This window comes from Rhipicephalus sanguineus, unplaced genomic scaffold, assembly GCF_013339695.2.
Source record: "Rhipicephalus sanguineus isolate Rsan-2018 unplaced genomic scaffold, BIME_Rsan_1.4 Seq10638, whole genome shotgun sequence".
NCBI lineage: Eukaryota > Metazoa > Arthropoda > Arachnida > Ixodida > Ixodidae > Rhipicephalus > Rhipicephalus sanguineus.
Genome location: NW_023614258.1, coordinates 90,197 through 113,592, shown reverse-complemented (window position 1 = coordinate 113,592; position 23,396 = coordinate 90,197). Strand labels below are relative to the sequence as shown.

General features: G+C 48.2%; 1 protein-coding gene across 3 annotated transcripts in view; it reads left to right on the top strand.

Moving 5' to 3' along the window:
- The window catches only part of LOC119376001 (spliceosome-associated protein CWC27 homolog), a 381,331-nt gene that overhangs the window by 277,372 nt on the left and 80,563 nt on the right, over positions 1 to 23,396 (top strand). For all 3 annotated transcript variants that reach the window (XM_037646002.2, XM_049411346.1, XM_049411347.1), the window contains one exon: positions 18,539 to 18,648. In XM_037646002.2, coding sequence (XP_037501930.1) covers positions 18,539 to 18,648 — 110 coding nt within the window. The remainder of the gene's footprint in view (positions 1 to 18,538; positions 18,649 to 23,396) is intronic.

Genomic DNA, 23,396 nt, shown 5'->3' with positions numbered 1-23,396 from the left:
TATCGGATTTACTATTTTGCTCTCGCGGTGCAACTGACTCTTTTTTTCTAACGTGGGATGGCTTTCGATGTTGTGCGTTCATGGAGAGCAAATAGTTCGGTTGGGCAACATGAAAGCAAAGGCGTTGCATTGCTCTGGGCAACGCGCGAGGATTTGACAACAACCCGCAGCAGCAGAACAAGCGCAATTCCACAGTGCATTAAACCCGCATTTGTTTCGTCTTTACATGTGACACTCTGGCAAGGCATCTAACTGTGATTGCTGCATCTCAGGCTCAACAAAATTGACTTTTTTTCACGCAAAAAATTAAAAAAAAAAGTTTTTTTATGTTCATCATCATCATCATTTATTTACCCTTAAAGGCCCTTTTCAGGGTATTACATAAGGGGGGGGGACAAAAGCATCAATAACAGCATGGTCATTATTACATAAGGGGGGACAAGCACATCAATAACAGCATGATCATTATTATGCAATGCTAGAAAATAAAAAAAATAAAAAAAATATGTTTGCAAAAATACAGAATACATGATTACAACCTCAAAAGCGAAGCAAATACAGTGCAATAGGCAGAACAAGTGGTATAAATGCCTTTACAAAAAGAATAGTACATGAAATAACACTGTGATGGTGGCAGATTAAGAGTTGAGAAAACATGAAAGTATGTGCCTAAATTTATTGGAGTCTTGCTCATTTACTATTTGTTCGGGCAATGCGTTCCATAGCTCAATAGCAGTTGGTAGGAAGGATTTGTTGAAAGCTTTAGTGGTACCTGTTGTGTAGGGCAGGAGCGCGGCGTAACCCGCGGCGGGCCGACGGAGAGGCCGAACGACGGGAGGGCGCGCGGAGTGACGACGCAGAGACCAAGCTTCGGCGAGACTGACGGGAGACTGCTCTCCCGCGTTTATTGCAGGTGGTTTTAAGGAGCGAGAAGAAAGGCTATTGGTCCGCGAGGCACGGGTCACATGACCGGCATGGCCATGCCGGATTGGTGGTAGCACAGAGGCATGGCAGAGACCCAGCTCCCCCCAGTAGCATGAATAGAAAGCACAACAGCACTGGTGTCTCAGCATGGCACCAGGGGTCGCACGACACAACATCGTCCCGCCCTGGGAAGAATTGCATCCTTATACAATTGTAACTGTGGTACATCAGGAACCACTAAAAAAATTCACATTCAAGTTCCGATAAAGATGGCACCTGCAATACGCAGAAGTTCAGTCCTAGATGTACATATTACAACCTATGTTACACACACACAAAAAAAAGTCACTTCACCATACCAACACAAGTGCCAGCTTGCACTATTCACGAAAAGTTCACACAACGCACAGACCTCTGCGGCTATACTGCGGGCCTCTTAAGGCAGTATAGCCCCAGAAGACGCGGACTACTTTAGTCTGTGATGTAGTCCTTCAAGTGGGCTGGGGGCTTGCGCGTCCGCTGTGGGCGACGTGACCCAGGCCCTGCAGGAAGACTTTGAGAGTTGCGGCTGTCGGGAGCCGACTTTGAAGACCCGTCCCCATCTCTCCCAGAAGAACTTGGCGGATTGTGGCTGCCATGAGCCAACTCTGAAGACCCATTCCCATCACTCCCAGGCAAAAAACTTTGTGGGCTGCGGCTGTCTTGAGCCGACTTTGAAGACCCATTCCCATCTCTTCCCTCCCCCGTGTTGGAATTTGGTGCATTTACTGTAGGTGAGGAGGAACACCCAGGACTTTCCTCCTGAAGTCCCAACGGGTGATACTGGGTCGCAAGCAATTGAAGCTGCGCTTCAGTAGATGTAGTAGAGTCGCACTGGACAGCAGGGCCACCGCGAATGGCCTGCGCAGGGAACACCTGGTTGCTGATGCGCAATCTTGAATGCGGCCGCAGACCGCGGCCGTCGTCGTCCTGGAGCCGTCGCAGCTCGCTGGCGTCCTGCTGCCGTAGCGCCGGAGGCAGCCGACACAGCTTGGCAGACAGTGGCACGATGTGCTGCCGCCTCTTGGCCCAGTGGACGTAGTCCTTGACACGACGTCCCACGGCTCCGCTATGCAGGTGCTCGAACCCCGGAGGTACACCTGCACGAAGCTGCGAGGAAACTGGTGTAGCCGGACGACACGTCAACGTTGCGCCGTCGATCAGTAGTCCCAATTTCTGGATGGCGTCCCGCCCCAGCAGCGAAGTCCCGTACGTAGTCACGTAAAATGTGACGTGAGCCTGCTTCCCACGGTGTTGCAAGTCCGTATGGAAACAGCCCAGAATTGGAATGCGCTGCTTGGAGAAATTCTGCATGTGGACTGACGTTTGCAGCAGGCGATGCTTCGAAGCGAAAAGCGCGTTGAAGTCCCTCTTCGTCATCAATGATGCCGTCGCTCTGGTGTCCACTGGCAATGACATGTGGCTATGTCCTCCGACGACAACAGGGATGCGCAAGTCCCTTGGGCTAGACGGCGAAGCTTGCACGGACAGGACTGTGGCAGTGCCAGTGTCAGCGTCTCGGACGGGGGCAACTTCCTGCACCGGCGCTTGCCGTTTACGGCAGACTGCCGCGAAATGCCCTTTGATGCGGCAAAATTGGCAAATTTTCTTTTTGGCCGGACAATTTCTGTAAGTCGCCAAATGCCCTAACTTGCCGCAGCGAAAACAAGGGCCGACTTGAGGCTTGGGCGCAAGCTGTTGCACTTGCTGGCAGCGAACGCAGCATTGTGCCAGCGCCGTCGAGCCCGCGGAGCCCGCGGAGCCATCTTGGACCCGGCCACCCGCGCCGGGGGGGAAGCCGCCGCCATGTTGAGTGACATGCGGGACCAGCGAAGCAGCCGACCCGCCATTTTGAGCCGCTGCGACGCACTGAATGCTGCCGCCGTAACCGGAGTGCGAGCTCGAGTAGCCGCTCATTTTCTCCGAACGCCGCGTTGGCTTTGTTGAGCGCCTCCAAGTCGCGTCCAACTTCTTCGGCTTTCTGCAGCGTAAGGGCTTCCCCGTACGACAGTAGTTTGGCCCGTACATGTGCGTTGGCGACTCCGTGAATTACTTGGTCCCGCACTCTGTCGTCGTAAGTGGCGCCAAACTTGCACGAGAGGGCATTCTCCTTGAGAGCTGCGACGAATTCGAGGAAGGTTTCGCTGGGCAGTTGTTCGCGGCTCGTGAATAGGTGCCGCTCGGCTAGCACGTTCGTTGTCTCGGCGAAAAGCCCGTCTAAAAACTGGAGCACCGTGTCGCACGTCGTTGCCGTCGCCGCTTCTGTCTTCGGCACCGTGCCCGAACCAGACGCCGTAACTGCGCCTTCCGCTTCAAGCTGCTCTTGCGCGGCGAAGTATTTGCGTTGGCCCTCGATGCCGAGCGCGCTGAGAAGTGCTGACGCGCGTCTTTCGTCCTCCCAGCCGCTTCCGCCGGCCGCCTTCAGGTGTACCTGGAAAATTTTTTTCCATTTATGCCACGGAATAGGAGGCGTGCCGGGCACGTCGAGGAATGGAGGAAGGCTGGCAAAAAGGGCCGCCACGTGTGCAGGAGGTAGGCAGAAGGCTGAAGCAGGAAAGGTGGCGTCGTAGAGGGAGCCGGAGCGGGAACAAAGCAAAGTCAGGTCGACGCGCTTGTAGCGTGCAGGAAGCAGCACCGACGCGCAGCAGAAAAATGTGACCAGTAGCGTAGTGTCACGTACGTAGTGCTCTTCCTGGCGTCGCCTGTCGAACCGGGTTCAGTACCTCGTCGCCATGTGTTGTGTAGGGCAGGAGCGCGGCGTAACCCGCGGCGGGCCGACGGAGAGGCCGAACGACGGGAGGGCGCGCGGAGTGACGACGCAGAGACCAAGCTTCGGCGAGACTGACGGGAGACTGCTCTCCCGCGTTTATTGCAGGTGGTTTTAAGGAGCGAGAAGAAAGGCTATTGGTCCGCGAGGCACGGGTCACATGACCGGCATGGCCATGCCGGATTGGTGGTAGCACAGAGGCATGGCAGAGACCCAGCTCCCCCCAGTAGCATGAATAGAAAGCACAACAGCACTGGTGTCTCAGCATGGCACCAGGGGTCGCACGACACAACAGTACCATGTAAGCGTTGAACACTGAGGTTATTAAACAGACGGTGTGAAGTGCGGTTGGGCGGAAGAAAAATGGTGTCTCTGAGGTGAGGGAATTTATAATACAGTTTGTGGAAAAGGGAAAGTTGTGAAATCTTATGGCGAAGAGATAGACTAGGTATGCCGAGGGAAGATTTGATGGAAGTGATACTAGTGTGCCAATCATAGTTTGAAGCAATAAAACGTACCGCACGATTCTGTACTGCTTCGAGTGAGTCAATAAGACAAGTCTGGTGAGGGTTCCAAATCGCTGAGGCATACTCAAGTTTTGTCCGAATGATTAGTCGAGCATTCTTGTGGCCTTTTCAGTTTAAGATTAATCCTTCAGTAACTATGCCTTGCATGAAAGGTCGAATTTCAGTTTAACGAAGTTTCGATATAACGAAGTGAGTTGCCGCTTTTACCAGCTTCGCTATATTGAGGTTTATCTGTTCTATGTACTATTCAAATGGGATTAAGTCGTTTTCATTTTCTAAAATGCGTATTAGAGAGTGACATCACGGAGCGATATGGTCTCTACCCATCTTGACATAAAACAAAGTTCTGTTTCACTCAGGGAATTTCAGCAAAAACACTCAGGGAAAACCTGGAAAACTCAGGGAATTTAGACGTGTCAACTCGGTAGACACCCTGTTATCAGCACAGTTACCTTTTCGTATCTTTGCTTATTGTCACATTTGTTGGAATGGTTCTGACCCTTTAACCATCTCGATAGCCTCTCACTGCAACTAGACAGCACACTGTCAGGATCACCCACTTGTTGAAGTCTCTGGATCTGTCTTAAGAAACTATGCTCCATGCCATGTTCGCAAGACTTTGCCAAAGCAGACTTCAGGGCGGAATACACTATTCCGTTCTTTATCACTTTCGAGTGTCGGGACGAGAACGGAAGGAGGGGTTTCTGCGATCTCTGAAAATAATGCCAACAAACATGACTGTCCTCGAATGAAAGGCATAAATCTGAAAACTGTAGCTTGGTGTCCTTAACCAGCTCAAGGGTAAACTTCAATCCATAGGCGCATTCACGGAAAACTTTCAGGATATCGGCTGCCCTTCTACTGTAGTTAATGCAAGAAAAAACACTAAGTAGTCATCTACTTAGCGAAATACCGAACCGGCCACAAACTTGAGGTTATCCTGAAGTCTGCGGTTAACTCGGCTTAAGTACAGGTCGCTTAGCACCGGAGCGACTCTCGAGCCAATGCATATTCCTGTTTTCTGCACAAACAACTGATCATTCCATTCCACAAATGTGTTGTTTAGATAAAACAACAGCAACTCAAGAAATGCTTCTAAGCTCATTCCACACCGCTGCGTAAATTCCATCTCGTCATTGTGTTCCATAACTGCTTCCTTGACGCTGCACATAAGTTCACCTTGTTCGAGTGAACAAAATAGGTCTTCGACATCAGTACTGATTGCCGTAGAATTTCTTGGGTTGTTCAGGGGTGGAAGTGCTGGGCCATTTGCACCACGCTGCGCCAATCCGCTTCTGCTGCGCCATCCTGCTCCAAAACGCATTATTGCGCCGAAACTGCTCCGAAGTGGTCTTTGGTGCACGGCCTCCGCAATGGGCTCTGGTGCGCTTCCGGAACCGATCACTGAGGCTACGTTTGGCGCCTTTATGTGCCGCTGTCATCCGTGTCACGGCGCGCCTATGCGAGCTTATATCATCATCACACTGCTTGGCGTGCTCTCGTGACGTTGTTGAAGTCGCAAAAGAGCTAGCGAGCCTGTACGGGAGCTAGCCAAGCTAGCTACAAGAAAGTGAGTTGTGCGGCCATGTTTTGATTGTGACGCCGGCAGCAACGGAGTTTTTTGGTGCACTGCGCGCACGAGGCGGTTGCTGTCATCGTGACAGGAATAAAAGTAAGTGTGTTGATGCTTATATTGTCGAAAAGGTTCTATTTACTGTGAATATTTCATTTGATGTGAAGCCATAAGGATAGTGCGAGCAGCTGCCGCGGACGTCAACGCATTTGTTTTATCCGTTTGCGGTCAATGAAGCCACTACCAACCGCGAAACCACTCACAGGGCTTCGGTCTGTGTAAGTCGGTTGGACCATTTCCGAAACTAATTTTTTTTAGTGAGAGCGTGCCTCTCCGTGTGCAGAATTTTTTGCATTGCACACAAGCCCTTAGACGTTATACATGCAGCATGTAAACGCGCTCGTGCGGCGACGAGCTTAGTCTCGCTAGTGCGATCGGTCACATTGTTCGATTTTGGCTCGTCAGAACCTGCGCTCGGCTCGTGGTCGAGTACGCTGTAGCTTGTACCATCCGCAGCACAACATGACATGCCGCTCGCCGCCGTTTCTGTGTGGGGCTTGGTATATGAGGTGGCGAGTGAAGAAATATACAAAAAAAGAACAAGATAGACGCTTGGAACGTCTATTACTGAAAAGACGAATGTGAGGTAGTAGGAAAACAGAACCACGGGATACACATTGTGCGCTTGCATCATCTAGTATCATCGCATCTCAAGTACCATCTTTGCGTGCATATAACCGACACCAATAATTGACAAATCTTGGAAGGGAACTTGAAGGGAAAAAGTGGAACCGCATGGCGCAATTTTTTGGCGCGATTTACGCCCATTTGGAAGGGACGCGCGTGTTTTTTGCCGAACACCTTCGTGAAATCGCGCTGTTGCGTCCCGAATGGCTTGATTTCATGCGCGACTGACACGTCGCCGGAGGGGTGCGCGCGTCATTATGACGAACGCAATCTCAAAATCGCACCGCCGTGTCTTCCTACTCAAAGTAGAAAAGTAAATGCCTCGCGCGGCACATCGCCCGCTCGTCCGACAAGCGGAGTGCAGACGCGTGTTTCCTTAGTTTCTTCCGATGCCTCCAGACGGCGCTGACCTCTGCGAATTTTGAAGGAACTTTTCGAAGCCGGCGTAGGCTTTTCGCGAAAATGTAGCAACCCGGCAAACGCGGTGCGAAAACGCCGATGCTGAAAAACGTGCATTGCCATTAACATTTTTCATTTGTCAGCCTAGTCAAGTGTACCTATTCAGAACATCGCTTATCTCGTTTTCGTGAGTCATTGCTCTATCACAGCTGTGATGTTTTAATGGTAACACGTACGTGTGTGTGTGCATGTGTGTATATATATATGTGTGTATATATATATGGGTGATTCCACGAGAGATCGAACATGCCTGTCCGGTCGCATTTTTTGTTTTGCCTGGGTTTTTTATATGTTGTGTGGGCACATTCAAAGTGCACGGAACTGAAAATTTTATTTCCAAGAAACGCTCCCAGCGCGCCAAAAAAATATTTGAAGGTGGCGGCGCATGCCTCCTGTTTTTGCTCACTGCATTGTTTTCGGATTTCACGGCCGAATTTAGCGCGAACTATAAATGATGTGTCGAAAATTTCTTTTGCTGGTTTTAATACGCATTACTGTGAATTACATCCATGCTTTTTTTATGCCGTCCTCAAAAAGAAGAAAATGTGAAAAAATGGCAAACATGGCCGAAATTAAAAAAGGGCCCTAAGTTTGAGGCGCCTTGGCGCCTTTACTATTTCAAACAGAAACTTGAAAACAGTGTCAAATATAGAAAAGAGCCTTTGCAACATTTATACGGAAGATAATTTTCCTACGGTCAGCGCAAAAAAAGAAAAAAATTGTTAAAGAAGCGAGTTTTTTCAAAAAAGTACATTTTCAAAAAATAAAATAAAAAAAACTCCGGTCTCAATTTTGACGGCAATTTTTTATCGAAGAGCGCTTATGTCAATGAACATACGGTTTTAATATCATATGTCCTCATTTGCTTTGTTTACGAGATATAACTGGCCAAAGTGACCCTTGCTGTGAGTGCTCACTTCAGGGCGACTGATGTTTGTTAATAGCTTGCATTGTGCGTAAATCGCAGTTTTAATTATTGTGCTGCAGCAAAACCTTGCTCTGGTGGCTTTTCGTCAAGAAAAATGTGTTCTCAGATTTTATTTGGTTCTACCGTGTGCGAAAGTAGGCTGCTGCCTCCCTCTAAAGGGTGATTCCACGAGAGATCGAACATGCCTGTCCGGTCGATATTTTTGTTTTGCCTGGGTTTTTTTATATGTTATGTGGGCACATTCAAAGTGCACGGAACCCAAAATTTTATTTCCAAGAAATGCTCCCAGCGTGCCAAAAAAGTATTTGAAGGTGGCCGCGCAGACCTCCTGTTTTTGTTCACTGCAATGTTTTGGGATTTCACGGCCGAATTTAACGCGAGCTATAAACGATGTGTCGAAAATTTTCTTGTTGGTTTTAATACGCATTACTGTGAATTACATCCATGCTTTTTTCCAAGTATTTCAAGGAGCCTTTGCAACATTTATGCGGAAGATCGTTTTCCTACAGGCAGCGCGGAATAAGAAGAAAATAGTTAAAGAAGCGAGTTTGTTTCAAAAAAGTACATTTTCGAAAAATAAAACAACTCAGGCCTCAATTTTGACATTTCTTTGTCGAAGAGCGCTTATGTCAGTGAAAACACCATGTTAATATGTATGCCCTCATTTGCTTTGTTCACGAGATTTAATGGGCCATAATTACCCTTGCTGTGTGTGCTCACTTCAGTGCGATCGATAGTTTTCATCAGCTTGCATTGTACTTAAATCTAGTTTTAATTATTTTCCTGCAGTAAAACCTTGCTCTGGTGTCTTGTCGTCAAGAAAAATGCATTCTCAAACTTTAATTATGTCTAGCGTGTGTGGGGATGGGCTTCTGCCGCTCTCTAAAGGCCGAACGCGTACGCAGTTTGCAGCTTACAACCTCAACTTACCCGCCAGTATTCGTTAATCAGAAGCACGCGAGACACCGCGAACACATGGTTTAGGTCACTTTGTCAAAACTCTCCTTGCACACAGAATAAAGCATCTGTATGCAGCGAAGGCCAACTTAATCTGTAACTAAATGCCACAATCAGCAGGCGCGCTGTTATGCAGTTGTTTTCTCACTGCCTGCTTGCTTCCCTTCCATTACATGCATTGTACGCTCTAACCATCTTCCCCATTCGACGCACATTGTGCCTAAACAACATTTGTAAAAAAGTTAGCTCAATGATTTCCGAGCCGTTTATTTCACTTCCCGCAATCACATGTTTTCGGCGTCGCAGATAACATCTTCCTGTATCATCTCGACCTTTACCTCAGCGTTTCAGCAGCCAGAAAACGTGCGGTGCGGCATGATTAAGCCATGAGTGGCCGAAGCTTCCCAATTGATGATGTTTTGTTGCTACTTTACTTAAGTGCTTTCCCACGTCGAGGACAGCAGAGGTCATTGGTGACGCCAGACGGACATTACTCTTAGTTTTGGCAATGAGTGTGGCCTACAAGATAATCATTACAGCCCAATGCGCTTAGACACCCTTAGCCATACAATGTTAAACCGTGAGCAGTTCTGGAAACGCATTCATGACAGCTGCGCAGATGTGAGATAATTTGTGCGGCGCCGTTCAGTATAAACGTTTCGGCTTGCTCTAGGTCTAGCTGTTCACTACACGCGATGCGCGCGGCCCATGGCTACGTCCGATTGTTCTGTGCCGATTATTTACGCGTTCACAAAAAGAAGATTGCTGAGGAAAACGTTTTCGTTGCGCAAATTTCTTTTCTTTGCTCTTTTTGTTGTTGCCTACCTCCAGAAGCTACTGTCATAGGCTGAGGATCTTCGCGACACCTGCGAGGTCTGCTTGCATTGCTTTAGGCTCCTCAAGGAAAACCTGTCTACATCTAACCGCGATGAGGTAGACCAGGCATTCCTTCAGGAAGAAGAAGCGGTTGATATCTTGAACAGGCGCGCCCATCTTTCCTCTGATGATTGTAGGCGAGGTTGTAGGCTGCAAACTGTTTACACGTGAGCCATTTAGAGGGCGGCAGCAGCCCACTTTTGCACACGCTAGACACAAATAAAATCTGAGAACACATTTTTCTTGACGAAAAGCCACCAGAGCAAGGTTTTGCTGCAGCAGAATAATTAAAACTGCGATTTACGCACAATGCAAGCTATTAACAACCATCAGTTGCCCTGAAGTGAGCACTCACAGCAAGGGTCACTTTGGCCAGTTATATCTCGTAAACAAAGCAAATGAGGACATATGATATTAAAACCGTATGTTCATTGACATAAGCGCTCTTCGATAAAAAATTGCCGTCAAAATTGAGACCGGAGTTTTTTTTATTTTATTTTTTGAAAATGTACTTTTTTGAAAAAACTCGCTTCTTTAACAATTTTTTTCTTTTTTTGCGCTGACCGTAGGAAAATCATCTTCCGTGTAAATGTTGCAAAGGCTCTTTTCTATATTTGACACTGTTTTCAAGTTTCTGTTTGAAATAGTAAAGGCGCCAAGGCGCCTCAAACTTAGGGTCCTTTTTTGATTTCGGCCGTGTTTGCCATTTTTTCACATTTTCTTCTTTTTGAGGACGGCATAAAAAAAGCATGGATGTAATTCACAGTAATGCGTATTAAAACCAGCAAAAGAAATTTTCGACACATCATTTATAGTTCGCGCTAAATTCGGCCGTGAAATCCAAAAACAATGCAGTGAGCAAAAACAGGAGGCATGCGCCGCCACCTTCAAATATTTTTTTGGCGCGCTGGGAGCGTTTCTTGGAAATAAAATTTTCAGTTCCGTGCACTTTGAATGTGCCCACACGACATATAAAAAACTCAGGCAAAACAAAAAATGCGACCGGACAGGCATGTTCGATCTCTCGTGGAATCACCCATATATATATCATTTGTGTTAAGTGTGGTTGGTTCCATAGAGTTTCCTACAATACTTACTAGAGGGAACTCTGGCGCTAGTGTCTATGGGAGCTGCAACGCATGGCGCTTCAGCCAGCATGGGAATGATGGGTAGTACATGGATTTGTCTAAACTTCGTACTTTCGGCTCCGTTTGGCTGGGCGTCGCCTGCATCCGCTTTGTTGCAAGATGAAGTTCAGCAAACATTCAACAGTCCCACTTCACCACTTAACTTTTTTAGGCTCACCAATTCAAATCTGGTCACGAAGTTCACAACGATCCATTCTTTTATCTGAAAGAAAACCAAAACACAGCAATAAACAAAGCCACAAGTGCGTTCGAAGCCCGCAAGTACAAAGACTAGGCAAATCCGTGTACTGCCCATCATTCCCATGGTGGCTGAACGATCGCAGCGCCAGAGTTCCCTCTAGTTAATTTTAGGAAGCTCTATGGTTGATTCATCAGTATTGAATGTTTTCTAAAATCGTTGGAATTCCTTGTGTTTACCAGAAATTTAAAAAAAATTAAAACAACTATGATATTTGATCCTAGAATTCTGCTCCAAAACGAACTTGCATTGCTCCAAAACACACATTTTGGTGCTCCAAAGCTGCTCCAAAACAGCATCATTCTTGCTCCATGAGCTGCTCCAAAACACTCAAGCCCGCTTCCACCCCTGGTTGTTGTCAGATAAAAATTTGACTACTTCATCAGAATTTCTTACTAGGTACGGGTCATTGAGACGCAGGGTTGAGAGCACTTTGTGTCACGGACGACCTCCGACCTGGCTGTGTTTCAGAGTGTGTTGATGTGCTGGCTAGAACGGAGAGTTATGGACGTCAGTCAGAGAACATCGTTCGTGTTGCGAATTTCCTTGCGCGTAACCAGCTAAACGTACTGATTTCTGATAAAGAGGGGTTTTTTGTTGTGTTGCCAAATGGAATGTTTTTTGAAAAGGCCAATTCTGCTGTAGAAAAGAACTTTATTTGAAAAAAAGTAAATGCCAACAAGGTTAAAGCGCAAGCATGTCAGTTGTTAGAAAGTCTGGGCCTCGAATATCTTGCAAATAGCATGAAGCACACGAAACGTCTTCACCTTGATTTGTTTTTCAGTGCTAAAACACATAAACCAGAAGCTTCTGCTTTACATAAACCAGAAGTTCCCTTTAGATCTATAATTTCAGAAAGAGGAACTTGGCAGCATAAGGTATCGTCTTTTCTGCACAAGGTGCTCTCAACCCTGCGTCTCAATGACCCGTACCTAGTAAGAAATTCTGATGAAGTAGTCAAATTTTTATGTGACAACAACCCAAGAAATTCTACAGCAATTAGTATTGATGTCGAAGACTCGACATCAATCCGCTCGAACAAGGGGAACTTATGCGCAGCGTCAAGGAAGCAGTTACGGAACACAATGACGAGTTGGAATTTACGCAGCGGTGTGGGATGAGCTTAGAAGCATTTCTTGAGTTGCTGTTGTTTTATCTAAACAACACGTTTGTGGAATGGAATGATCAGTTGTTTGTGCAGAAAACAGCAATATGCATTGGCTCGAGAGCCGCTCCGGTGCTAAGCGACCTGTACTTAAGCCGAGTTAACCGTAGACTTCAGGATAACCTCAAGGATGTGGCTGGTTCGGTATTTCGCTATTTAGATGACTACTTAGTGTCTTTTTTTTCTTGCATTAACTGCAGCAGAAGGGCAGCTGATATCCTGAAAGTTTTCCGTGAATGCGGCTATGGATTGAGGTTTACCCTTGAGCTAGTTAAGGACACCAAGCTACAGTTTTTAGATTTATGCCTTTCATTTGAGGACAATCATGTTTGTTGGAATTATCTTCCGAGATCGCAGAAACCCTTCCTTCCGTTTTCGTCCCGACACTCCACAAAGTGATAAAGAACAGAATAGCGTATTCCGCCCTGAAGTCTGCTTTGGCAATGCCTTGCGAACATGGCATGGAGCGTAGTTTCTTAAGACAGATCCAGAGACTTCAACAAGTGGGTTATCCTGACAGTGTGCTGTCTAGTTGCAGTGAGAGGCTATCGAGATGGATAAAGGGTCAGAACCATTCCAACAAATGTGACAATAAGCAAAGATACGAAAAGGTAACAGTGTTACCTTATGTACACAAGCTATCTAATGGTCTGAGTAATGTAGGCAATAGGTACGGGGTTAAGACGGTGTTCTCTGCTCCAAATAAATTTTCGGGAATCTGTCCTCTCGTTAGGAGAAAAATAGAGCACAGTAGCATGTTAAGTGAAGGCTGTAGAACGAACCATGTAAAGTTTACGTATGTGCCGTGTAAATGCGGGGTCATCTACCAGATCCCACTTGCGGGAATTCCTACGTGGGGCAACAGGCAGATGTTTAAATGTACGTTTAAAGGAGCATAACCAGTCGCTGAAAAAATCAGATGCTTCGCATCTCGTGTCGCACTGTTGCACGTGTGGTTGTTCCCCAGTGTTTTCAGATACGAAAGTGTTGTCGTCGCACAAATACAAGGTCACTCGAGAAGCCTTCCATATCAAAAGAATGGGTGACGCATGCGTCAGTGAGGCATCATTGTCACTGACCGAAAAGGAGTTTTCTTTTCTGCTGGGCACGTGTTCTGTGAAGTAATGCTTATGTTAGTGACTAGATTACCCCCCTTTTTTTATTATTGTTTTTTTTGCTCTTGCACACGGTTTTTACTTGTCTTTCTTGTTCTTGTTTTCTTGGTTGATCTTTTCAAATAAATTTTTCATTTGCAAGTCAGCGTTCGTCCTGAGTGAATGTTCCTTCTTAGTCTGTCTTTTATCGCTGCATCAAGAATGCATTTGTACCAACTAGCCCAGCTTTCTATCCTGTTTCACTGGTAGAGATATCAATGGATTTTACTATTGCACGAAGCTTTGGGCTCGTGGTTCACTCTGATGACCACAAGCACACGCTTGTGGAATACTTTGTAAGTGCACTTGCAAGGTATTCCAACACAGTCCTTCAGTTGCTTACATGTACTCCTTCATTTCAGTTGTACCACACACAGCTCACCTTACCAGAACGTCATAAAGTTTTACCTCACCTCTACTTGCCACGCTGTTGTGGCCACCACAGTCCACATCCGCACATGGCTGTCCCCTCCTCTTGCACCACTTCTCCCTCGCTCCCATAGTTGCCTACTATCTCCTCTGCCGCCTGGTGTCAGTCCAGTACCCTCACAGCCATAAATTGTCACAATGGTGCAAAGTAGAGAAGTACCTACTATGCCATGATTCGTAATTCTGCAGAGAAGCAAGGTATCCACTTTGTGCACTTTGCGGATTCTGTGGCTGATGACGATGAAGAATTGTGGCTCAGCACTTTGTAACGAATGGGAAGCTTTAAACCACCTACTCGTTACGGTATTGGCAGCTTTTCCCTTTCCTTTTAGCACTGTACCTGTTTAAGCATGCCTTGGAGGAGAGGAAGGGTAAAACTCAAGTTGGGGCTTAATTAGGATGTCTAGGAACATCTCCGCTGAAAAGAATAATTTGCTATTTGCAATCCTGTATAATAAGAAAAAAATATTCTATAGTTTTAGTGATAAGGTAGGGCACCACCCTTTAAAAAAACGTTTTTTTGAAGTGAATTTTTATTTTTGACATTCTAAGAATGTACATGCGTTCAGAATTGTGGTGCAGAAAAAAATTATGTCTCTATCTGGTTCTGTTCAATACTTCTGGTCTTTTTTTGGGACTGCCCTTGTTGTGTAGGGCAGGAGCGCCCCGTAACCCGCGGCGGACCGACGGAGAGGCCAAACGACGGGAGGGCGCGCGGAGTGACGACGCAGAGACCAAGCTTCAGCGAGACTGACGGGAGACTGCTCTCCCGCGTTTATTGCAGGCAGTTTTAAGGAGCGAGAAGAAAGGTTATTGGTCCGCGAGGCACGGGTCACATGACCGGCATGGCCACGCCGGATTGGTGGTAGCAAAGAGGCATGGCAGAGACCTAGCTCCCCCCTGTAGCATGAATAGAGAGCACAACAGCACTGGTGTCTCAGCATGGCACCAGGGGTCGCACGACACAACATCGTCCCGCCCTGGGAAGAATTGCATCCTTATACAATTCAAACTGTGGTACATCAGGAAACACTAAAAAAAATTCACATTCAAGTTCCAATCAAGATGGCACCTGCAATACGCAGAAGTTCAATCCTAGATGCACATATTACAACCTATGTTACACAAAAAAAGTCACTTCACCACACCAACACAAGTGCCAGCTTGCACTATTCGCGGAAAGTTCACACACACGCACTAGAGGAGCAGGCTGGGGCTTACGCGTCCGCTGTGGGCGACGTGATCCAGGCCCTCCTGGAAGACTTTGCGGATTGCGCAACTTGGCGGATTGCGGCTGCCGTTAGCCGATTCTGAAGACCCAGTCGCATTACTTCCCTCCCACGTGTTGGAATTTGGTGCATTTACTGTAGGTGAGGAGGAATATCCAGGACTTCCCTCCTGAAGTCCCAACGAGTGATACTGGGTCGCAGGCAATTGAAGCTGGGCTTCAGCAGATGTAGAGTCGCACGGGACAGCACGGCCACCGTGAATGGCCTGCGCAGGGAACACCTGGTTGCTGATGTCCAATCTCGAATGCGGCTGTCGACAATGACGTCGTCGTCCTGGAGCCGGCGCAGCTCGCTGGCGTCCTGCTGCCGTAGCGCCAGAGGCAGCCGACGCAGCTTGGCAGACACTGGCACGATGTGCTGCCGCCTCTTGACCCGGTGGACGTAGTCCCTGACAAGTCCCAGCTCCCCGTCGAACAGGTGCTCGAACCCCGGAGGCACACCTGCAGGAAGCTGCGAGGAAACGAGTGAAGCCAGACGACACGTTAGCGTTGCGCCGTCGATCAGGAGTCCCAACTGCTGGATGGCGTCGAGCCCCAGCAGTGAAGTGCCGTGTGCTGTCATGTAGAAGGTGACAAAGGCCTGCTTGCCATGGTGCTGCAAGTCTGTGCGGAAATACCCTAGGACCGGTATGCGGTGCTTCGAAAAATTCTGCAGTTGGATGGACGTTTGGAGCAGTCGGTGCTTCGAAGCGAAAAGCATATCGAAGTCCTTCTTGGTCATTAATGATGCAGTGGCTCCGGTGTCCACCAGCAATGACACGTGGCTATGTCCTCCGACGATAACAGGGATGCGCAAGTCCCTTGGGCTAGTCGGCGCAGCTTGCACGGACAGGACTGTGGCAGTGCCGGAGTCAGCGTCTTGGACTGGGCCAACTTCCTGCACCGACGCTTGCCGTTTACGGTAGACTGCCGCGAAATGCCCTTTGATACGGCAGAATTGGCAAATTTTCTTTTTGGCCGGACAATTTCTGTAAGTCGCCAAATGCCCTAACTTGCCGCAACGAAAACAAGGGCCGACTTGAGGCTTGGGCACAAGCTGTTGTACTTGCTGGCAGCGAACGCAGTCTTGAACCAGCGCCGTCGAGCCCGCGCAGCCATCTTGGATGCGGCCGCCCGACTTGGGGAGGAAGCCGCCGCCATGTTGAGTCAGATGTGGGGCCAGCGAAGCAGCAGACCCGCCATTTTGAGCCGCTGCTGCGACGCACTGGATGCTGCCGCCGTAACCGGAGTGCGAGCCGAGTAGCCGTTCATTTTCTCCGAACGCCGCGTTGGCTTTGTTGAGCGCCTCCAAGTCGCGTCCAACTTCTTCGGCTTTCTTCAGCGTAAGGGCTTCCCCGTACGACAGTAGTTTGGCCCGTATATGTGCATTGGCGACCCCATGAATTATCTGGTCACGCATTCTGTCGTCGTAGGTAGCTCCGAACTTGCATGACAGGGCCTTTTCTTTCAGCGCGGTGACGAAGTCGAGAAACGTTTCGCCCGGCAGTTGTTTGCGGCTCGTGAAAAGGTGCCGCTCGGCTAGCACGTTCGTTGTCTCGGCGAAAAGCCCGTCTAAAAACTGGAGCACCGTGTCGTACGCCGTTGCCGCTTATATCTTCGGCACCGTGCCCGAACTCGACGCCGTAACTGCGCCATCCGCCTCAAGCTGCTCTTGCGCGGCGAAGTATTTGCATTGGCCCTCGATGCCGAGCGCGCAGACGAGCGCTGACGCACATCTTTCGTCCTCCCAGCCGCTTCCGCCGGCCGCCTTCAGGTGAACCTGGAAAATCTTGTGCCATATATGCCAAGGAATGGGAGGCTTGCCGGGAGCGTCGAGGAACGGAGGAAGGTTTGCAAAAGGGGCAGCGGTAGGCAGTAGGCTCAAGCAGGAAGGTGGCGTCGTAGAGGGAGCCGGAACGGGAACAAAGAAAAGTCAGGTCGACGCGCTTGTAGCGTGCAGGAAGCAGCACCGACGCGCAGCAGAAAAATGTGACTCGTAGCATAGTGTCACGTACGTCGTGCTCTTCCTGGCGTCGCCTGTCGTAGTAGCGTAGTGGTTCAGCTACCTCGTCGCCATGTGTTGTGTAGGGCAGGAGCGCGCCGTAACCCACGGCGGGCCGACGGAGAGGCCGAACGACGGGAGGGCGCGCGGAGTGACGACGCAGAGACCAAGCTTTGGCGAGACTGACGGGAGACTGCTCTCCCGCGTTTATTGCAGGCGGTTTTAAGGAGCGAGAAGAAAGGTTATTGGTCTGCGAGGCACGGGTCACATGACCGGCATGGCCACGCCGGATTGGTGGTAGCAAAGAGGCATGGCAGAAACCTAGCTCCCCCCTGTAGCATGAATAGAGAGCACAACAGCACTGGTGTCTCAGCATGGCACCAGGGGTCGCACGACACAACAGCCCTCAATACCAAAAATGACCTGTTTGGAAAACGTAGTCTTGTTTTTATCGGAACCTGAATTTCAGTTGCTCTTTGCCACGCAAAAGCTCATAACTATTGAACAAATCAATATTTCCCAGTGAAACTTTTCATTCTTTTGGACTGGACATCAACCTGTGCAATCGACTACGATAATTGAAAACGAATAAGTTTTTCTGCTATGAAGTTTTAATTGAAATGAGTCATGAAATGACAGAATTTTGGGTTTTGGGGCTATAATATTTTTAATATTCATGACAGTGCAGAGGTCCTAGTTAGTTGCACAGCCTACATACACAGCTGTAATGTTGCCAAGGCATTGTCTTTTCGGGCGGTAGGATTGGTGGTTATGACTGCTGGTGTGATGGGCACATTTTGGGTAATTTTGCCAATTCTAATTAGTTTCAATTCCTTTATTCATCACACTTGAAGTGTCTTTTTAAACTGTCCTCCCCAAGACAGACACAAGGCAATCAGTTCTGGGTCAAAATCTAAAAAGATTTCTGAAAATGTGGTGACATGCCTTCACATAACCTAAGCACAGTTGCGTAGGCGAGACAATTGCAGATTATAGGTATAGAACCGTCTGGATGTCTTCTCTGTGTGTTCTGCAATCAAAGCGCAGTGAATGTGCAGGGGCATAAGGGGCTTGATATGCATTATGCACAGAGGCACTCTGTAAATAACCACCTGATGATATGCGTAATGCTGTCTCTGCTGTAATTGGTGACTATTCCAATGTGCAGATTAAGGCCAATTAGCATTCAACACTGCACTCTTATTTCAGCACATAACCAACTTACTGCCTGTGCCAAGACCTGTGGCAGAAGGTCAAGGTGCTGTTCCACTGATGGTACTATGTATCGTTACTCTACTAGTAGAGTGTGATTCTTTATTTGTCTACTTCTCTTTGTGAAAAATTCAAAGTACTGAACTGTTATGCAATGAAGCATTGTCGACACTCCTGCTGTTCCAGACACTGGAAGCGCTTGCCCGGTTCCAGGCCAAGATGGCCGAGCACCTGTCCATTGAAGATGAGGAGCACCAAGGGGGAGACAGTCCAGATGATGACAAGTCAGATCATTGGTGAGTTTTTCATCCTCTCACTGCATCTCATAGCAGGTTCACAGTAAAACCAGAGAGCCTGGGTTGCTTGACGCCCATTTTATATGAGACATCTAGAGGAGCAGTGCAAAAATTTGTGTGGCATTAAGTTTCTCCTCTTTTTGGTTTTCACATGCTTTTGCTGACATGCTGCGTCTCTTTTCAAGCAAAGCTTGTTATGCAGATTTTTTTGGCGTTGTCATACGCGAAAAACCCGGTGATGACGAGCGTACAGAAATGCTGCCCGAGAAGATGTGCTGGTCACATGCGTGTCAGTATGCGCCATTTCCCAATAACGGATGCTCTCTCGATTGTCAGCAATCAGCCGTTTCTGGTATAGGCTTGACAGACAGCGCCATCTCTGGCATAAAAATACAAACTGGGTGCAAACAACGCACTTTTTTCCTTCTCTCCAATGCGCTACCGCTCGCTTCCGTGCATGTGCAGAGCTCTCGCGGTGCACTTGCGGTGCCTCACAATGTACCGCTTGCAGTGCGGCTTCAAAAGGATCTTCAAGCTTGACTGGCACTTCCGTAAAGCGAACTTGGTAAAAGGAGAAAGGCTCGTCAATCACGTGTATGGTGAAGAGCAGACGATCTATGACAACGACACCCGACTCAAAACGAAATGCATTTCCCAAGTCGCGATTACACCGTGTAGAACGTATACCTCGAGATAAGTTTCATTCTGTCATGTTAAAGATGAATAATGGTCCACATGCACTCCGAAATGAAGCCGTACATGCTATCATATGTTCTGCGGTGTGGACTACGAATCATATGATTGTTGTTTTGATATGGCATGCTTACAGTAGCAGCCGTGTACTTTCGTTTGCGGCGTGCGAAAAAAAATTATACGGCCATAGCACTGTTTCCCGAGAAGGTTAGAGCCAAGTCCTCCGTGCCGCTGGAGAATCACCCCCCGATTAAGACGCGGAGCAGCTAGCTGAGCACTGTGAAGCAAGATGAACTGCTCGCCTCGTTTTTTCAGCTCTCGCATCATGCTTGCACTCTCTTTTTATGAGGATATCGACTTGACAGGCATATAAAACCTGCTGCGCGAACGCGGCTACAAAATCACACAAAGTCGGAAGGTGGTTACTTCAAGGTTGCAGTTGCAAAACATGTATTAAGTGCCAGTTATATTTAGCGGCTTAAATATGTATCACCCTAATAAAGTGACAAAAACAAAGCAAACCTGCAGAACGATGTCAAAGCTTGCTTAAAATGCACAGACCTCCGTTCTGGTGTGATAAAGCAGCCTTCCCGACGCGTGAATTGCAGGCGCCGAACTTCTGACAATGTGCCGAGTTCAGTTGAATTTGTGGCGGCACGGTGCGGCGCCGCTTCTGCGCCTGCGCGCAGCGTCAACGCTACTAAACTGAGTGCCATTGGGATATGAACACTCGCCCGACAGAAGACAAAAACTGTGTGTGCTCCCGCAATCACTTCAGTTGTTGCTGTTACGTTTTTTCGTGTGGACGCATTAAAGTTATGTGTACCCACATCTGGTGACCCAGAAAATGAACTTGCCGCACCGCCATGGCCGGCCAGGAAGCCCTCGCCGCTCTTCACCAACGAGTACAAAATCTTCAAGAGCAACTTCAGGCCCAACAACAGGTAATCAAAAACCAAGAGCAGCAACTCCATGAACAGCAGCAACGCACCCAAAATGAACCACACTCATCTGACAATTCTGCACAGCCCACAAATTCCAGCAACTGCGCAACGCTAAAGGTATAACACGAGTGTGAACGTTCGATGACGATGGGCAGGTCTCATGAACACGGGAAATCAAAACAGAGTTGTTTCACCTACAACCGTAACTGGACTTTCACAATGCGAGAAGGCAGCGAACAATCATTACTGTAGTCGCTACGTGCATGCACCGCGTTACGTACCTGTTGTGTAGGGCAGGAGCGCGGCGTAACTTGCGGCGGGCCGACGGAGAGGCCGAACGACGGGAGGGCGTGCGAAGTGACGACGCAGAGACCAAGCTTCGGCAAGACTGACGGGAGACTGCTCTCCCGCGTTTATTGCAGGCGGTTTTAAGGAGGGAGAAGAAAGGCTATTAGTCAGCGGGGCACGGGTCACATGACCGGCATGGCCACGCCGGATTGGTGGTAGCAAAGAGGCATGGCAGAGACCTAGCTCCCCCCTGTAGCATGAATAGAGAGCACAACAGCACTGGTGTCTCAGCATGGCACCAGGGGTCGCACGACACAACATCGTCCCGCCCTGGGAAGAATTGCATCCTTATACAATTCAAACTGTGGTACATCAGGAAACACTAAAAAAATGGCACCTGCAATACGCAGAAGTTCAGTCCTAGATGCACATATTACAACCTATGTTACGCAAAAAAAAAGTCACTTCACCACACGAACACAAGTGCCAGCTTGCACTATTCACGAAAAGTTCACACAAACGCACTAGACCTCTGCGGCTATACTGCGGCCTAAGATCTTAAGGCAGTATAGCCCCAGAAGACACGGACTACTTTAGTCTGTGATGTAGTCCTTCAAGTGGGCTGGGGGCTTGCGCGTCCGCTGTGGGCGACGTGACCCAGGCCCTGCAGGGAGCCAACTTTGAAGACCCGTCCCCATCTCTCCCAGAAGAACTTGGCGGATTGTGGCTGCCATGAGCCAACTCTGAAGACCCATTCCCATCACTCCCAGGCAAAAAACTTTGTGGGCTGCGGCTGTCTTGAGCCGACTTTGAAGACCCATTCCCATCTCTTCCCTCCCCCGTGTTGGAATTTGGTGCATTTACTGTAGGTGAGGAGGAACACCCAGGACTTTCCTCCTGAAGTCCCGATGGTTGATCCTGGGTCGCAGGCATCGGAGTGTGGACTTCAACTGGTGCGTTGTCGCACTGGACAGCCGGGGCACTAGGAATGGATTGCCGAGGCAACAGCTCTGTATTGGAAGTAGAGGGAAGATTACCCAAGTCATCGTAACATGAGAGGAGATCTGCATCAATGATGGGCTCAGAATGAGGCATTAACGGAAGGGATGCTGTAGCTACATGTGGAACGAGCGTTAACTTTGAAGCATTCCACTTCCTGCCATCGCTGAGGAGGAATGTGGACGGATTGACTTGTAGGACTGTAAGGGGTTTGCTGAACCTGAATGGACCTTTCGTATGTAGCTTAACCTTTACCTTATCGCCTACTTTAATCTGAGTTTGTTTGGCGCCCTTGCACACATCTACATAGGACTTAGTATTCTGCTGCTTTTGCTGAACCTTTTCACGAAGTGCTGAAGGAGAGGTTTGTGGCAAACCCGGAAGCTTATGTTTACTGATGTCTAAGGTTGATCGCGGTTGGCGACCGTGAAGCAGAACAGCTGGTGAACAACCAGTAGTAGAATGAGGAGTGATCCTGTAAGACCCTAAGAACTCTGTAGTGCTCTGAATGACATCTTTCTGTTGCAGTTTAGCTACTTGAATGTGTTCCTTATGAACACGCTTAAATCTCTCTATTAGCCCGTTTGCCTGCGGGTAATAGTTGGATGAGAAGTGATAGGCATTGCCTCTTTCCTTTAGGAAATCCTGAAATTCTCTGGACGTAAACTGGGGTCCATTATCTGTAACTAAGGTTTCAGGGAGACCTTCACGGCTGAAAGCAGCATTGAGCAGCTTAATGACGTCTTGCGTCGTGATTGAATTGGTAAAAAGGACTTCAGGCCACTTAGAATAATAGTCCATTAAGGTGATAGCATATGCAGGGTTAGGAGCTGTACGCAGAGGACCTATGATGTCCATACCTAACTGCTGCCATGGCTGCTCAGGCCACTGTACTGGCTGAAATGGAGGTACTGTAGTTTTAGCTGACTTATCAGCGAGCTGGCAGATGTGACATTGCCTTACAAACTCTTCCACACACCTATCCATGTGAGCTAAGGTTGAGCGTTGGGCTAGTTGGTGCAGCATAATCCAAAGGTTTCACAGCGCATACAACGAGGACGAGCAAAGAAGAGACACACACAGCGCTGAACTTACAACTGGCTTTTTATTTTCCTGCCACGGCAATATATATGCGCATTTTTACAGGAAAAAAGGAAGAACAGAGCAGCCGAGGTATACAAAATCAGTCAAAGGAACAGCACCCATTATCGATATCACATGTTTTGAGATAAAAATTCACTTTCCTTGCTCGAAAGAGCAAGCGACGCAACACTGATACACTTTTCACCACATTTCAAAATTTCCTGGGCTTCTATGATTTCGCGCGTTATCCTATTTTTGTTTCTCGCGAGCACACGTGTGTGATCGAAAAGAGGCCAGCACCCACAATCCCGACAATGAATTCCTAAATGCCCACTGATAGCCCTGTCTACATTGTACCGGTGTTCCTTAAGACGTTCATTAAGGCACCTTCCGGTCTGCCCGACATATTCACTGTGACAAGATAGCGGAATACAATACACGACGCTATCTTCACACGGGACGAACCTATTTTTATGCTTGGTGGTGCACATTTTTCGAGGTCTTGCTTCAGAATTCACCTGACGGCACATTGTAAGAAGCTTGGCGGGGGCTGAAAAAACAACGTTTACACCAGCTCGCTTGCCAACCCGCTTTATGTTGTGGCTAATTTGATGCAGGTACGGGATTACTGCGACTTTTTCTCACACTTGCGTTGCCTCAACGGATATTGCAGTAGAACGACTAGAATTCTTGATAGTTTTTAAAGTTTTTTCCGCCACGGACCTTAATACATCGCGAGAG